This window comes from Rhinoderma darwinii, chromosome 4 (genome assembly GCF_050947455.1).
Source record: "Rhinoderma darwinii isolate aRhiDar2 chromosome 4, aRhiDar2.hap1, whole genome shotgun sequence".
In the NCBI taxonomy this organism is placed as follows: Eukaryota; Metazoa; Chordata; class Amphibia; order Anura; family Rhinodermatidae; genus Rhinoderma; species Rhinoderma darwinii.
The window spans coordinates 32,154,900-32,172,432 of NC_134690.1; the positions used below are offsets into that span (position 1 = coordinate 32,154,900).

The 17,533-nt window shown below is 42.5% G+C and overlaps 1 protein-coding gene across 1 annotated transcript in view; it reads right to left on the reverse strand.

Moving 5' to 3' along the window:
• Window positions 1–2,892: 2,892 nt before the first annotated feature.
• The window catches only part of LOC142760378 (hatching enzyme 1.2-like), a 52,979-nt gene continuing 38,338 nt past the window's right edge, over window positions 2,893–17,533 (reverse strand). The window contains exons 8-11 of the mRNA XM_075863562.1: window positions 11,794–11,924; window positions 11,562–11,674; window positions 11,241–11,451; window positions 2,893–2,918 (exon numbers count right to left, since the gene is read on the reverse strand). Of these exons, the coding sequence (XP_075719677.1) occupies window positions 2,893–2,918; window positions 11,241–11,451; window positions 11,562–11,674; window positions 11,794–11,924 (481 nt within the window). The remainder of the gene's footprint in view (window positions 2,919–11,240; window positions 11,452–11,561; window positions 11,675–11,793; window positions 11,925–17,533) is intronic.

A 17,533-nucleotide genomic window follows, 5' to 3' on the forward strand; every position in this document is an offset into this window, starting at 1 on the left:
GTGCATTTTCTATCTGATCCCCACCCCAACCTTAATTTCCCTGGTCCCATTCCTCACTGATAAGATATTTTCTGGATACCTAATTTTGATGAGATTTGTAGACGTTCTTATATCTATGGTGGAAATGATTCTATACAGAACATGTGCATGTCCACTTATAATTGTATTGTAATCTTTGTTATAATCATTGAACACACAGGACTTATCATTAATAGGGACGAATAGGTTATTTGTGAATCATCCTATTAGAAAAAGACCCAAATGGTAAAAGATTGGCTCCAAAGTCACCTCCAAATGGGGTTGCTTTTTGCTGCAATTTGGGGCATTTATTAGGGGCAAATTTTGTGTCAGAGATTAGGCCCACTGAAATACCCCCTGGTACGCTAGTGGGCCGGCCTGACCCTGTGTGGGCTACACACATTAAATTATTGGTAGATCCCTCTAAAATCACTCTAATATTTAATCTATGATGCCCTTTAGAGAGAGAAACTTTGGTTAAAGCTGACCGTACACATAAAATAGCTGTTGGCTATAGATTGATGGAAATAACTGCAAGACATCTTTGTCACCACTAAGCTCGGGGGGAAACAAAGAACTAGACAGGTAGAATCCAACTTGTTCAATCCTTCTATTAGGTGTTGGATCCTGCCATCTATCATGTAATGTCTTTGGCCAGCATAAGAGAAGAGTAACGCTGACCATAGACAATAGATTTTTATTAGTGGGTCCCATCTAATATCTATGGTGCCTGTCAAACAGCCCTTCAATGACCGCAGATGGGCGCCAGAAGGATCAAACAGGTCACATTTTTACCTATTCAATTCTTTGCATTCTCAGAAGTAGGCAATGCCAGGTGTTAACCCCCTGCCCCCCCCCTAAATAATAAGCTGAGTGTCTTCAATACCTGGGCAGGTCAAGCGAAATGTGCAAGTTGGATGAGAGCTAAAGACTTACCATTGGTATAAATAGCTTTAAATATACTCAGTTTGGAACTGGATGTGCTTACAAACTCTACAATCATTTTATGCCCAGATGAAAACAGAGTGATGAAGCCCCTGATGTTATCAGTGATGTCAGGGGCTCCTCCAGGAGAGGAATCCCTGACCAGAGGGTCAGCAACGCCCTGGCTGGGGATTCCATTCCTAGAGGGAGCCCCAATGACACTATCTACAAGGGGCTGCGTTTGTCGCTACCTTCAGAGGGCACTGTGACACTATCTACAGAGGGCACTGTATATATGGGGACATAAAGAGGGCACTTTTTATGGGGGCACAAACTGCCGTTTTCTTCCGTTTTACTTCCGCAATTAATTCCCCCGCAAAGGGGCCTACTAGAATCTGTGTCGTCCAAGGGCCCATATAAACCTGTAGCCGGCCCTGCTTTGGGGGAAGAAAAAAAAAATTCAACTAAGTTTATGTACGACCATATAAAAATAAAAAGACATTTTTTAGTAACAGACCTGGATCTGCATATGTTGTAATGAATAAAATGAATAGATAACGACATTTATAGAGAAAATAAATGATTCGTAAAATGATATATAACTGACTGGAACTCTATCAATCATCCCCGTTATTTTCAGGTTCCGCTAATTCAGTGGTTTCATTCCTCATAGTTCTAGACCACTGAAAAGCAAAAACATATATAATTGAGAATACTGAACTATGTAAGAACAACAAAGAGTTCTTTTTTTGGTCATAACTTTAAGGCTGGGTTCACACGACCTATTTTCAGGCGTAAACGAGGCGTATAATGCCTCGATTTACGCCTTAAAATACGGCTCCAATACGTCGGCAAACATCTGCCCATTCATTTGAATGGGTTTGCCGACGTACTGTGCCGACGACCTGTAATTTTACGCGTCGCTGTCAAAAGACGGCGCTTAAAATAACAGCCTCGTCAAAGAAGTGCAGGACACTTCTTTGGACGTAATTTGAGCCGTTTTTCATTGAATTCAATGAAGAACAGCTCCAAATTACGGCCGTCAATGACGCCTCGCAAAATGAGAGTACGAGCAATTACGTCTGAAATGACGGAGCTGTTTTCTCCTGACAGCTCCGTAATTTCAGCCATAATGGTCGTTATCGTGTGCACATACCCTTAGAATACTTGGGTACATTTTCTACCTGATCCCCACCCCCACCTTCATTTGCCTGGTCCTGTTCCTCACGGTTTGCTGGATACCTAATTTTGGTGGGATTTGTAGACAGTATTATATCTATGGTGGAAATGATTCTATACAAAACATGTGCACGCCCACTTATAATTGTATTGTAATAATCATTGAACACAAACAGGAGACATCAATAGGGACTAATAAGTTATTTCTGGATCATCCTAGTGGCAAACGATTGGCTCCAAAGTCACCTCCAAATGGGTTGTCTTTTGGGCATGTATTAGGGGCCCATTTTGTGTTAGAGATTAGGCCCAATGAAATATTATCTGGTACGCTAGTGGGCCAGTCTGACCCTATGTGGGCCATAAACAATAAATTCTTGGTAGATCCCTCTGAAGATAGGGGCCACAAGGATCCAACAGGTCACGTTTTAACCTATTCAATTCTTTGCATTCTCAGAAGTAGGCAGTGCCAGAGGTGTTCTCCACACGCTACCTATCTAAACAAGCTGAATGTCCTTGATAACGGGGCAGGTCAAGTCGAACGTGCAAGTTAATGAGGGAGTCCGGGTAAATTTTTTGGACCATATTTGGATGAGAGCTAGACACAGTGGAATACATAGCATTAAATATACTCTATTTGGAACAGGATGTGCTCACAAACTCTACAAGCATGTTACGCTCAGATAAAACCTGGAGTTATGGATAATATTAATCCGCTCGTCTCCACCAATAGTTAAACCTTCATAGACTTTAATATAGTCAGTAGAAAAGATGCTAAGATAAACAATCTGCAATGAAACCTGAGACAAAAATAGAAATATTAGTTTAGACCAAATTACAAAAATTGTAAAAAAAAGCCAGAGGCAGTTTCCACCACCATCAGTTGCAGAAGTAATGCTTGCAGAAAAAGATCCTGAGAGCTCCACCAGCTTTTCCCTGCAAAGATCTGTTGATAGAGATGGACAGTGTTAGCGAGTAGCAGAGCTTGTGTCAGCACCCGACGAACTCAGGCAAGTGCCAGGCCACACTAGCCTTGGGGGGCACACTCGGACGCCGGATGCTTTAAGCTGCCGTCATGGCTCCTCCCCGAGATTCCGCTTATACAGGGTTCCCCCGACGTCCCTGTCCATATATGGACAGTGACGTCAGGGGCTCCTTCTGAACCGGAATACCCGGCCAGAGCGTTGCCGATTCTCTAGACCAGTGGCGCAACTACCGCTGTAGCAGCCGTAGCGGCTGCTACGGGGCCCTTGGCATGAGGGGGCCCATGCCGCCTGCTGGCATGCCCCCCCCCCATGCTGGTGTCACCGCTAGCGATACCACATTCAATAGCATCTGCATCCTTGGGACGCATAAGCTATTAAACACTATGGCAGAACAGGGAGATATCTCCCTGCTCTGCCATTTACTAGGCTACAGGCAGGGGCAGATTGGCAATGTAATCTACCGGGAAGATTCCCACTGGGCCGGTCAGTCATTTGGCGGTCCCCATACCTCCAGCTGCCGGTTCCCCTGCACGCAGCACACTTTGTGCCACTTGAAATTGCTAATTAGATGAGAGCCTGTCAGTCTCCCTAGCTGACAGGCATTCATCAGCTATGGGAGAACCAATGGAGTGACAGTGGGCGGAGCAAAAGAGCAGCCCTACAAGGTAATGAAGGCAAATTACAGGAGAGTGAAAGGCACCTAGGCTGCAACATACTACTAAAAGTAAGAGTAATGTTGGGGGGAAATGTCTGATTATATTTAATGTGCCGGGGCAGGTGAGAAGAAAAGTAAAAAAAAAATCATGGCATTCACAAGGCTGGTTTTACATGCAGCTGTCAAAATGCTTTTTTTTACTGTTATTTTCAGAAAATCATAGCAAAATGGTGCAGTAAAAACTAATTTTGCCCACGGCATGTGAACCCAGCCTCATGAATATGTGCTGCTCCTGTCCTCTGTTCTATAACTCTGGGTTCACGCATTGCGGTCAATATGTGTCTTGACTGTGCCGAGAAAACCCAGCCTCAGGCCGGGTTCCCATGTAGCGTAAACACTGCGGAATTTCCGCAACAGAATTCTGTGCGGAAATTCTGCAGCATTTGCAGTAGCAGCAAGGTGGATGAGATTTAGAAAATCTCATGCCCACGCAGCAGAAAAAAAAACGCAGGATAAACATTAATAAAGTTACCTTTGGTGCAGAGTTTAATTCCGCAGCATGTCAATGTATGCTGCGTTTTCGTTGATTTTCTGTTGCGGGTATTCCCCATTGAATTCAATGGGAATGCAAAACCCGCAACAGAAAGCCATGTGCTGAGAGTTTTGTGGTGGAATCGCAGCGATTCCGCCGTAAAAAAAAAAAAAACGCAACTCAGGAAAATATAAATAAATCTTACCCAGTAAACTCTCTTTCCTGCAGTCTGGCCTCCTGGGATGATGTTTTATCCCATGTGACAGCTGCAGCCAATAATAGGCTACAGCGTCACATGGCCTGCAAAGTCATCTTAGGAGACTGGACTACGCTCATAGTAGAGGGATGGGGTAAGTATGGAAGTTTTTATTTTTACCACAGCGCTGCATTCCGAAGCAAAAAAATCAGTTTGAAAAACCGCACCACAATGAGGTGTGGTTTTTCAGACTGAAAGTGCTGCGGATTCCAGGTCACATACGCTGCGCAGTTTTTATGCAGTGTGTCCGACCCGTGGGAACACGACCTCAGGCTGGGTTTTCAAGCTTAGATTAGCACAATGTAGTGGCCAAATGCTACAGTTTTTTTTTTAGTGATTTAGCAAAAAAATGCTGTGTTTTGCCGTAATTTCTCAGTAGTCGTGGCAGAAAAAAAAAGCGCACGACAACCGCAGTGTGAGAACTCTAAAATACAGCACAGGACTGCTGAGGTCAGTGATTTGGCTGTTTGTTCCACCTACTGTTTTGTCGTATTCGCCCTGTCTACCAGTGCAATGTCTCGCTTAACCCGTAAGCGCATCACGACGCAACTGTACATCCTGGTGACCAGTGTCTTAGCGCATCAGGACATACAGTTACTGCACAGACCCGGGACGTCAGCTGACACTCCACGCGGTTCCCCGACAGCTGGCACTCCACTGTTGCCGATCAGTGGCTCATCGCAGCTGATTTAAGGAAATAACCCCTTAAATGTGGCGAACGATTGTTATCGCCATATTTTAGGAGTTTCTACCACATCGGCAGACCCCACAGTGAAATGGCAGGGTTTGCCAATGGTTGGCATAGCAACCAGATGCCAAACAATGGCCTCCGTGTCTGCAATGTATGGAAGCCTATCAGGACCAGCCTTAGGCTGTTCCTGATAGCGACTTCTTGTCATTCTGACAGAAAGCCTGAGTCGTTCCCGATGCACAATGTCGGTGACAGAGTGCATTGGGAACAAGGTGGTCAGCTGCCCCGACAGCTGACACTCAACTGTTGCCGATCGTCACCGCTGATTTCGGCAATTAACCCCTTAAATGCAATAGATTGTGATCGCTGCATTTAGGGGGTTTATAGCACATCGGCAGCCCCCATGCAATCATGGGGGTTGCTTATGGTTTCCATGGCAACCGGAGGCAGACAACGGCCTCCAGTTCTGCCATGTGTGGAAGCCTATGAGGACCAGCCTCTGTTGGGTCTTCATAAGCTTACTGTCAGAGTGACTGTGCGTCACACTGACAGTTGGAATACATTACACTACCTAGGTAGTGTAATGTATTCTAGCAGCGATCAGTGCTGCAGGTAAAACAAATAAGTGTAAAAAGCAAAAAAAAAAAAAAAAGCTAAATAAAAATGTTTTATAAAAGTGTAAAAATCAAACGTTTTTTTTCATTATAGGAAAAAAAATGAAAACATTAAAAAAAAAAACACATTTGGTATCACCGCATTCGTAACTACCCAAACTATAAATGTTATTTTTCCCGCACGGTGAACATCGCAAAAAAAATAACTGAAAAACAATGCCAGAATCAATGTCACCACCCCTCCCAAAATATAGAATAAAAAGTGATCAAAAAGTCGCATGTTCCCTAAGGTAGTACAAATAAAAGCTAGCCCCTGTCCCACAAAAAACAAGGCCTTACACAGCTTTTATGACTGGGCGGCTTTTTCTCCTTTATCCCTTGTGAAAATGAAAAAATTCAACATTTTAAGTGGACAAAAAATGTTGATATTCATTTTCACGCCCTAATTCCACTAAATTCTGCAAAAAAAACCTGTGGGGTCAAAATGCTAACTATACCCCTAGAAAAAATTCCTTGAGGTGTGCAGTTTCTAAAGTGGTGTCACATTTGGGGTGTTTCCACTGTTTTGGTCCGTCCAGGGCGTTGCAAACGTGACATGGCACTGAAAACCAATCAAGCAAAATCTGTGCTCCAAAATCCAAATGGCGCTCCTTCCCTCATGAGCCCTGCTGTGGGTCCAAACATAGGTTTATTACCACATATGGGGTATTTCCATAAACGGGAGAAGATGCTTTACCAACGTTGGGGTGCATTTCTTCTTTATTCCTTGTAAATATTAAAAATGTCTGTTTTTTCAGAAAAAAAAAGTAGATTTTCATCTTCACAGACTAATTTCAATAAAAATAGCAAAAGACCTGTGGGGTCCAAATGCTAACTATATCCCTAAATTCCTCGAAGGGTGTAGCTACCAAAATGGGGTCACTTTTGGGGGTTTCCACTGTTTGGCACCACAAGACCTCTTCGAACCTTACATGGTGCCTAAAATACATTTAAAAAAAAAAAAAAGGAGGCCCGAAAATCCACTAGGTGCTCCTTTGCTTCAGAGGCCTGTGTTTGTCCATTAGGACACTAGGGCCACATCTGCGATATTTCTAAAAACTGCAGAATCTGGGCAATACATATTGAGTTGTGTTTCTCTGGTAAAACCTTCTGTGTTACAGAAAAAAAAAATGTATTACAAATGAATTTCGGCAAAAAAAAATACTTTGTTTGTAAATTTCCCATCTACATTTCTTGATTTCCTGTGAAACACCTAAAGGGTTAGGAAACTTTCTGAATGCTGTTTTGAATACTTTGAGGGGTGCAGTTTTCAAAATGGGGTGATATATTGGGGGTTTCTAATATATAAGGCCCCCAAAACCACTTCAGAACTGAACTGGTCCCTGTAAAAATAGCCTTTTAAAATCTCCTTGAAAATGTGAGAAATTGCTGCTTAAAGTCTAAACCTTGTAACGTCCTAGAAAATAAAAAGAATCAAAAAATTATGCCATGTTAAAGAGGCTCTGTCACCAGATTTTGCAACCCCTATCTGCTATTGCAGCAGATAGGCGCTGCAATGTAGATTACAGTAACGTTTTTATTTTTAAAAAACGAGCATTTTTGGCCAAGTTATGACCATTTTTGTAGTTATGCAAATGAGGCTTGCAAAAGTCCAAGTGGGTGTGTTTAAAAGTAAAAGTCCAAGTGGGCGTGTATTATGTGCGTACATCGGGGCGTTTTTAATACTTTTACTAGCTGGGCGCTCTGATGAGAAGTATCATCCACTTCTCTTCAGAACGCCCAGCTTCTGGCAGTGCAGACACAGCCGTGTTCGAGAGATCACGCTGTGACGTCACTCACAGGTCCTGCATCGTGTCAGACGAGCGAGGACACCGGCACCAGAGGCTTCAGTTGATTCTGCAGCAGCATCGGCGTTAGCAGGTAAGTCGATGTAGCTACTTACCTGCAAACGCTGATGCTGCTGCAGAATCAACTGTAGCCTCTGGTGCCGGTGTCCTCGCTCGTCTGACACGAGGACCTGTGAGTGACGTCACAGCGTGATCTCTCGAGAACACGCTGTGTCTGCACTGGCAGAAGCTGGGCGTTCTGAAGAGAAGTGGATGATACTTCTCATCAGAGCGCCCAGCTAGTAAAAGTATTAAAAACGCCCCAATGTACGCACCTAATACACGCCCACTTGGACTTTTACTTTTAAACACACCCACTTGGACTTTTGCAAGCCTCATTTGCATAACTACAAAAATGGTCATAACTTGGCCAAAAATGCTCGTTTTTTAAAAATAAAACCGTTACTGTAATCTACATTGCAGCGCCGATCTGCTGCAATAGCAGATAGGGGTTGCAAAATCTGGTGACAGAGCCTCTTTAACTATTGACTATTGTGTGGTATTACTATCTGTTTTACAAGCAGATACATTTAAATTTAGAAAAATGCTAATTTTTCCACATTTTCTATAAATTTTGGTGTTTTTCACTAATAAATACTGAATTTATCAACCAAATTTTACCACTAACATAAAGTACAATATGTCACGAGAAAACTCAGAATCGCTTGGATAGGTAAAAGCATTTCCAAGTTATTACCACATAAAGTAACACTAGTCAGATTTGAAAAAAATCGGCTCTGCCACAAAGCCAAAACAGGCTGCGTCCTGAAGGGGTTAATTTTGATGCGCTGGCCGGGGATTCCGCCTCTGGCGAAGCCCCCGATGTTACTATGCATTCATGGACAGTGATGTCAGGGGCTCCTCCAGGAGAGTAATCCCTGTGGCCAGAGTGTTGACAATGCTCTGGCTGGGGATTCCTCTCCTAGGGGGAGCCCCAATGTCACTACCCACAGAGGGCACTGTGGCACTATCTACAGAGGACACTGTATATATGGGGACATAAAGAGGGAAATTTTATATGGGGCGGGGCACAAACTGAAGGCCTAACATCTACAGTGAAGAAAATAAGTATTTGATCCCTTGCTGATTTTGTAAGTTTGCCCACTGTCAAAGACATGAACAGCCCAGAATTTTTAGGCTAGGTTAATTTTACCAGTGAGAGATAGATTATCTAAAAAAAAAAAAAAATCATTGTCAAAATTATATATATTTATTTGCATTGTGCACAGAGAAATAAGTATTTGATCCCTTTGGCAAACAAGACTTAATACTTGGTGGCAAAACCCTTGTTGGCAAGAACAGCAGTCAGACGTTTTTTGTAGTTGATGATGATGTTTGCACACATGTTAGATGGAATTTTGGCCCACTCCTCTTTGCAGATCATCTGTAAATCATTAAGATTTCGAGGCTGTCGCTTGGCAACTCGGATCTTCAGCTCCCTCCATAAGTTTTTGATGGGATTAAGGTCTGGAGACTGGCTAGGCCACTCCATGACCTTAATGTGCTTCTTTTTGAGCCACTCCTTTGTTGCCTTGGCTGTATGTTTTGGGTCATTGTCGTGCTGGAAGACCCAGCCACGAGCCAGTTTTAATGTCCTGGTGGAGGGAAGGAGGTTGTCACTCAGGATTTGACGGTACATGGCTCCATCCATTCTCCCATTGATGCGGTGAAGTAGCCCTGTGCCCTTAGCAGAGAAACACCCCCAAAACATAATGTTTCCACCTCCATGCTTGACAGTGGGGACGGTGTTCTTTGGGTCATAGGCAGCATTTCTCTTCCTCCAAACACGGCGAGTTGAGTTAATGCCAAAGAGCTCAATTTTAGTCTCATCTGACCACAGCACCTTCTCCCAATCAAGATGTTCATTTGCAAACTTCAGTCGGGCCTGTACATGTACCTTCTTGAGCAGGGGGACCTTGTGGGCACTGCAGGATTTTAATCCATTACGGCGTAATGTGTTACGAATGGTTTTCTTGGTGACTGTGGTCCCAGCTGCCTTGAGATCATTAACAAGTTCCCCCCGTGTAGTTTTTGGCTGAGCTCTCACCTTCCTCAGGATCAAGGAGGTGAGATTTTGCATGGAACCCAAGATCGATGTCGATTGACAGTCATTTTGTATGTCTTCCATTTTCTTACTATTGCACCAACAGTTGTCTCCTTCTCACCGAGCGTCTTACTTATGGTTTTGTAGCCCATTCCAGCCTTGTGCAGGTCTATGATCTTGTCCCTGACATCCTTAGAAAGCTCTTTGGTCTTGCCCATGTTGTAGAGGTTAGAGTCAGACTGATTAATTGAGTCTGTGGACAGGAGTCTTTTATACAGGTGACCATGTAAGAGCTGTCTTTAATGCAGGCACCAAGTTGATTTGGAGCATGTAACTGGTCTGGAGGAGGCTGAACTCTTAATGGTTGGTAGGGGATCAAATACTTATTTCTCTGTGCACAATGCAAATAAATACATATAATTTTGACTGATTTTCTTTTTTTTTTTATATATATAATCTATCTCTCACTGGTAAAATTAACCTAGCCTGAAAATTCTAGACTGTTCATGACTTTGACAGTGGGCAAACTTACAAAATCAGCAAGGGATCAAATACTTATTTCCTTCACTGTATATCGGGGCACACACACTGCCATTTTCTTCCGTTTTACTGCTACTGAAGGTTCCCCGCAAAGGGGCCCACTAAGTCTGTCGTCCAAGGGCCCACATAAACCTGGAGCTGGCCCTGCTTTGGGGGAAGAATAAAATAGAACTAATTCTATGGACGAGCATATAAAAATAAAAAGAGACTTTTAAATTTCTGTGATTTATTCAAAACCAGAATTTAAAGCAACAGACCTCGATCAACATAAGTTGTAATGAATAAAATTAAGAGATAACAACATTTATAGAAAAAAAATAAAAGCTTAGCAAAGCGATATATAACTAACATGAAATCTATCAATCATCCCCGTTATTTTCAGGTTCCTCTCATTCAGTGGTTTCATTCCTCAGTTCTAGACCACTGAAAAGCAAAAACATATACAATTAAGAAAAAAAAGTTCATTTTTTGTGGTCGTGACTTTTATAGTACTCTGGTGCATTTTCTACCTGATCCCCATCCCCACCTTCATTTCCCTGGTCCTATTCCTCACTGATGATATTTTCTGGATACCTAATTTTGGTGGGATTTGTAGACAGTATTATATCTATGGTGGAAATGATACTATACAGAACATGTGCATGTCCACCCTGTGTGGGCCACAAACAATAAATTCTTGGTAGATCCCTCTGAAGATAGGGGCCACAAGGATCCAACAGGTCGCATTTTTAAGCTATTCAATTCTTTGTATTCTGAGAAGTAGGCAGTGCCAGAGGTGTTCTCCCCCCCCCCCCCTCTAGAGCCAATTAACTTGCTGAATGTCCTCGATAATTTGCCAGGTCAAGTCAAACGTGCAAATTAATGAGGGAATCAGGGTAAATTTTTGTAACCATCTTTGGATGAGAGCTAAAGACTTACCAGTGGAATAAAAAGCGTTAAATATACTCCGTTTTGAACTGGATGCGCTCACAAACTCTACAAGCATGTTACGCCCAGATGAAACCAGAGTTATGGATAATTTTAATCCGCTCGTCTCCTCCAATAGGACAGATGAAGATTTAGTTAAACCGTCATAGACTTTAATATAGTCAGTTGAAAATATTCTAAGATAAACAATCTGCAATGAAACCTGGGACAAAAATAGAAAGGGACGGTGGCTATTAGTTTAGACCAAGTTACAAAAATGTAAAAAAAAAAAAATTATTGTATGTTCATATTATCTTCATTCATCAATTTTACCTTTTTACCAGGGACTTGAATGAGCCAGAGACAGTTTCCACCACCATCAGTTGCAGAATTGCTGCTTCCGGAAAAAGATCCTGAGAGCTCCACCAGCTTTTCCCTGCAAAGATCTGTGGTGATAGAGATGGACAATTTTAGCGAGAATTCCGCTAACGTTCACACCAAATAAAATATATATATATACCGTAAGTAGATTTCAGAGAAGCCATAAGGTAAGGAAACAACTTACTGCAGCTGTAAAAGGCATTAATTTTCCTTACGTCCAGGTTACTTAACCCTATTCTCTGTCCAATTTCCACAGTAGGGCCAGGTTTCGGGACAATAGTAAGTAATATTGGATCGTTTCTAGAAAAGGCATACCTAGAGAGAATGGATGAAGTGTTTGCTATATTAATTCTATAATATTCAGATTGTAAACTATTACAGGATGTCACAAAATATGTTTGTTAATGGACATAAAGCTGCCCAAATAGGTATAGCATATTCATTATCCCAATGTTTTTCTTTTCAGAGATTCTCTTTAGAGACACTCCCGGTCTGATTCTGCCAGGGGCAGCCGCAGTCAGCCAGATGGCCCTACTCTACTGGAGTGGTATCTACTTTTTCCAGAGCTGGGGGGACCGACCTCTATGATGTCCATATACCCTTATAGGACATGTGGACAGTGGTTGTATTCATGAGACAACCCATTTAATTGAGGTTTTGCAACAACTTTGTAATCTAAACATTGGAGCAATTTATCAATCAAGATGCGCTTGCAAATTACAAAGAAAAAGTATTTTAGCCAACAGTCCTGCAAACTGGACTAAAAAATGGACAAGGTTTATTCTAATTTGTACTAAAAGCCCCTATTTTCGGGGCTTTCCCATGTGGAACAGGGGTGGTGCTTAAAATGTACCTTGATTTGGGATTTGAATTATGGTAATTATGATGGAAGGGGGCCAGCGGGTCCAGCATTGGGAACTGCACATGTGTGGAGGTGGAGGGAATGGAGGTGGAGGGACATGGAAATTATGTATTATAAATAAAACTGCTAGGGTTTGGTGGGGAAGGGGTGAGTGTCAATCCAACAACGATCATGCTGAACTGAGGGTGGTAGGGTCGAATTCTAAAAACCCCTCCCTTAGGCACCAAGAGAGCTGGTCCAACAATTAAATCTGAAAAACAGGTATGGCTATGGCCAGGATCACACACACACTTTTGATGCAGTTTTTGTCTGTTTTTTTTAGCCAAAGCCAGAAATGGATCCAAAAAGGAAAAAAAAACAAAAAGGTATAAAAAAAAAACCAAAAAAAAAAAAAACTGATGCGTCTCCTTTCCTGGGAGTCTACTTCTGTGTTTGGCTCAAAAACGGAGCCAAAAACTGCATCAAAACTATGTGTGCGATGCTGGCCTAAGAGGAGTTGTAAAGTACTGGTGGGGAAGGGGTGAGTGCAAGTTACAAATGAGAAAAAGTGTCTATCACAAATATATTATGTCCAGGGACATGTATATATGTATTACCGGCCTTAGCAAAACACATTTTGGAATTACAAGGCACAGTGAATGACTCATTAGTGGCATCAGTAAAATAATCTGTGCACCTATGACCAGCTTAAAGCTCACAATGACACCCCGTCCCTTGGTCCTATTAGGACGTATGGAAGTTAGAGATGGACCCCCTATTTGAGATAACCCTCTATTGGCCAGAGTGAAGACCCACTAAGAAAGAGCTCCTGCTCTGGCTCACTTAGGCAAGTATTACAGAAGCACATAAGGGGAGGGGGGGGGGAATCCTCCAGCTCACCATTCGTTGTGTCCTGTTCAGACAGCGCTCGGATTTCCGCACGGCCGAAGGCAAACAGGAGAGGCAAAAGAGACTGTAATCCAGCACTTGAAGGTCTAGTAAAAGGAATCAAGGTTCCAATTTTATTTGTATTACAAATGTAAAAATGCAAAGTGCAAAAAAAAAAAAAAAAGGGTTGAATTGCATTGGTTGTTCGCCAGGTGAAATTGGAACCTCGATTCCGTTTACTAAACCTTCAAGCGCTGGATTACAGTCTCTATTGCCTCTCCTGCTAGTATTACATAGTCACCTATTTGTAGGGACGCCATTTAAAACAACAAAGTTCTGAAACTTAACTCGCGGTTCCATAGGGCCTTTTGGTCTGTAGGAGGCAGTAGTGGGGAATGTTCCCCCGAGTACTGGGCGTCAAAGGGCACCAACAAGCCACTTGCTTTGGCCAGTGTATCTAGCTACAGGGCTGGGGCAGCCAATAGATTTTTGCCCATCTACACCTGTATGTGATCCCGGCCTAAGAAGTTGTAAAGTGCCCAGAGACTTTTTTTTGCAAGTTACAGTACAAGTGAGTAAAAAGTGTCTAACACAAATATATTATGTCCAGGGACATGTATATATGTATTGCCGGCCTCAAAGCACATTTTGCAATTACAAGGTAAAATGAATGACGCATTATTAGTGGTATCTGTGAAATGATCTGTGCACCCATGACCAGCATAAAGCTCACAATGACAACCCCGTCCTTAGGTCCTATTAGGGCATATGGAAGTCAGAGGTAAATCTGCTATTTGAGATAACCCTCTATCAGCCAGAGTAAAGACCCACTAAGAAAGAGCTCTTGCGCTGGCTAACTTAGCCAAGTATTACATCGTAAACCATTTGTATGTGCGGCATTCATTTTAAATATTCATTTTTTTTTCTTTTGAAAAACAATAACATAGAAATACATACACAGCCAGGTAGAAACCCAGTAATATAGAGCAATATGCAATATACAATGATACAACGTAAGCCATATAGCTGGAAACAGCTCATGAAACCAATAAAAATGAGAAATATGAAAAATAAAAAAGGTACTCGGTACTTGTACTTTCAGCAACAGTCAGCTCAAAGGCTATGAGCGAGGTTAAAAACTCTGTTGTAGTTACAGAAGTCAACATAAGTACATTGCAAAAGAAAGGGGCACAAAAGGAAGGAAATACCATATAGAGTGGGGACCTATTTATTTCTGACAAAAATGATATACCATACCAAGATCACGTGAGGTGAGCCCTCGCCCTGGCACACCACGGGGCCCATAATGTCATAAATTGGTCATGTCTTCTAGACTCCCAGCCAGACAATTCTACCAATCTATATATTTGCCTGAGTCTATTGAGCCACATAGACATCAGGTGGTAGTTTATCCAACCATTTAATTGGAATGAGAAGCTTAGCTACCATGTTAAGGAGTGAAGACAAGTAGTGTCTAGTGAGGTTACAGTTTGAAGAGGGTATATTAACGAATACTAGAGAAGGAGTAAGCTTAATGTTCTTATTACAAATTGTATTGACATGCGATTCAATACAGGACCAGTATGGCGTGATTATAGAACACTCCCACCAGACATGAATTAAAGTGCCTGGAGACCTACCATACCGCCAACATGCATCAGATGCGGTACTGTACATTCTAGCTACTATATCTGTGGACCTATACCACCTCGTGAGCAGCTTAAAGGCATTCTCCCGAGTTCTAACACACCTGGACAGACCATGTGATCTTTTAAGTCTAGCTGAAGTGTCTCTGGGGGAAAACAAAACTTTCAAGCCCCTTTCCCAAGCACTGAGAAAGAGGGGCTTATCCTGCATATCCAAGCTGAGTAATTTATTATAGAGGATGGATATCAGTTTTCTGGGTAAAGGTGTGGAGCAAATCAGAGCTTCAAACCATGAGTGGCCTGGTAATTTTATAGCGTCCCAGAAAACCTAAACTGGTAGCATTGAAATGGTTGCACTGCGCTTTGGACCAATGCTGTCCTATACTCAAGTTATTGATAGCACCAATAGTTGGTACAGTACTACTTTTATACAGGTCACCTATTGGCATTGCGGGTTATAGAGTGGAAGGGGTTAAATGTGCCGGCATTAAAGGCGAGGGAAACTGAACACATGGGTAGTACGAAATTTCCGAGAGAACAGCAGGCCCTTTATCAACGGACTCTATCTCCCCTCCCCATTCTTCCTCCCCATCCACTAAATCATCGGGATTTGCAGGTCACGGCAGTTGAGCAGAAATGGACTTCAAAAGTGGGGGGAACTTAAGGCGGTAGATATCCTGTAAATTGCTAGATAACGTAATACCCAGGTAAGTGATGTATAACGTAGCCCACTTAAATGGGAAGTCTCGAGAGATTAGAGACTACAGGTGGAGACAGAGTGATATTCAGTGCCTCACATTTTGAGTGATTAATTCTGAAATTGGATATAGCCCCAAACTCAAACAGTTTTAGTAAGGCAGGAAACGCGGCCTTAGGATTTGAGATAAACAATAACAGATCATCTGCGAAAGCAGCTACTTTATGTTCTTTGTTGTCCACCCGCAGTCCTTGGATATTGGGGTTTTGTCTAATGGCTTGAATTAACGTTTCTAGGGTTAGAATGAAAAGAGTAGGGCACAGTGGGCAGCCCTGTCTCGTACCATTGGTTATTTTGAAGGGCGAGGACAATAGGCCATTAGCTCTAACCCTAGCCGAGGGCGAAGCATATAGAGTAAAGACAGCATCTACCATTGCTGAGGGAAAACCAAATTTAAGCAATGTGAGGTACATATATTGCCAGTCCACCATATCAAAAGCTTTTTCAGCATCTGTTCCTAGTAATATAAGGGGTCTGTTATAGGTCTTTACATGCCATAAACCATGCTAAAACTTTTAAGAGTTGTCTCTACCCTCCCTGCCACGCACAAAGCCAGACTGCTCTGAATCAATTTGGGCAGAACAAGGGCCATTCTACTTGCCAATATCTTCGCCCATAATTTAACGTCCGTATTTAGGAGTGAAATAGGACGATAATTCCTACAATGAAGAGCATCCTTACCCTCTTTATGTAGTATAGCTATATGTGCCTCAAGGACTTGTGAGTGTGGGGGGCAACCAGAATTCAGCGTATCAAAGTATTCAACCAAAGGAACATCCAGTACATCGAAAAATTTTATAGTAGAAAATCGGAAAGCCATCTGGTCCAGGACATTTACCATTCGGGATGGTCAGCAGAACCTTCTTAATTTCATCTGAAGTGACTGGGGCCAAAAGTGGTGTCACATCTTCGTCAGTAAGGCTGGATTCACACTAGGTCATTACGTCCGTAATTGACGGACGTATTTCGGCCGCAAGTCCCAGACCGAACACAGTGCAGTGCAATGTACGATGCTAGAAGACCCTGCCTCGCTGCTGGACCACTGTCTCGTACTGAAAACATGATTACAGTACGGGACAGTTGTCCGGCAGCGATGCAGGGACTCCTAGCATCGCACATAACTATGATGCTAGGAGCCCGGCTCCCTGCAGTGTGTTCGGTCCGGGACTTGCGGCCGAAATATGTCCGTCAATTACGGACGTAATGACCTCGTGTGAGTCCAGCCTTAAAGTTGGAAGGGATAGCATGTCTAGGAAGCTCGAGATGGCCTGGCGATTTCTATCAATAGAAGGGACAGGGTCAGTAAAGGTGAGAGGAGTAGTAGAAACACTTTGTAAATTGTACAGCGAACTGTAGGATGAGGAGAAAGTATCAGCTATAATAGATAGGTCAGAAGACAAAGAGCCCTGCTCTGTTAGTATTTCATTTTTTTTTTTTTTTAACTTTATTTTCGTGACCAAAAGGTCAATTTTACTGAACAATAGGGATACAGAAACAAAGAATATAAAAGGCAAAATACATGCGAAATACAACTTATCATTACAGTAGTCTCACATAAGTGAGTGAGATGATTTTCTTCAAACCCGCATCAAATGGAGCACGCATCAGAAGATATAAGACGAGCATAGGGAGGAAAGAAAAGAAGGAGGTGCAGGAGAGGATAAGGACCAGGAAAGGAGTGTGTAGGACTTCCCTCCGAAATATACCGCAATGACGAGAGCCCTACTCAAGCTGCTGAACAAGACTCATCTCCCGAAGAATGTCTTTGTATGAGTCAGAACTCTGAAAAATA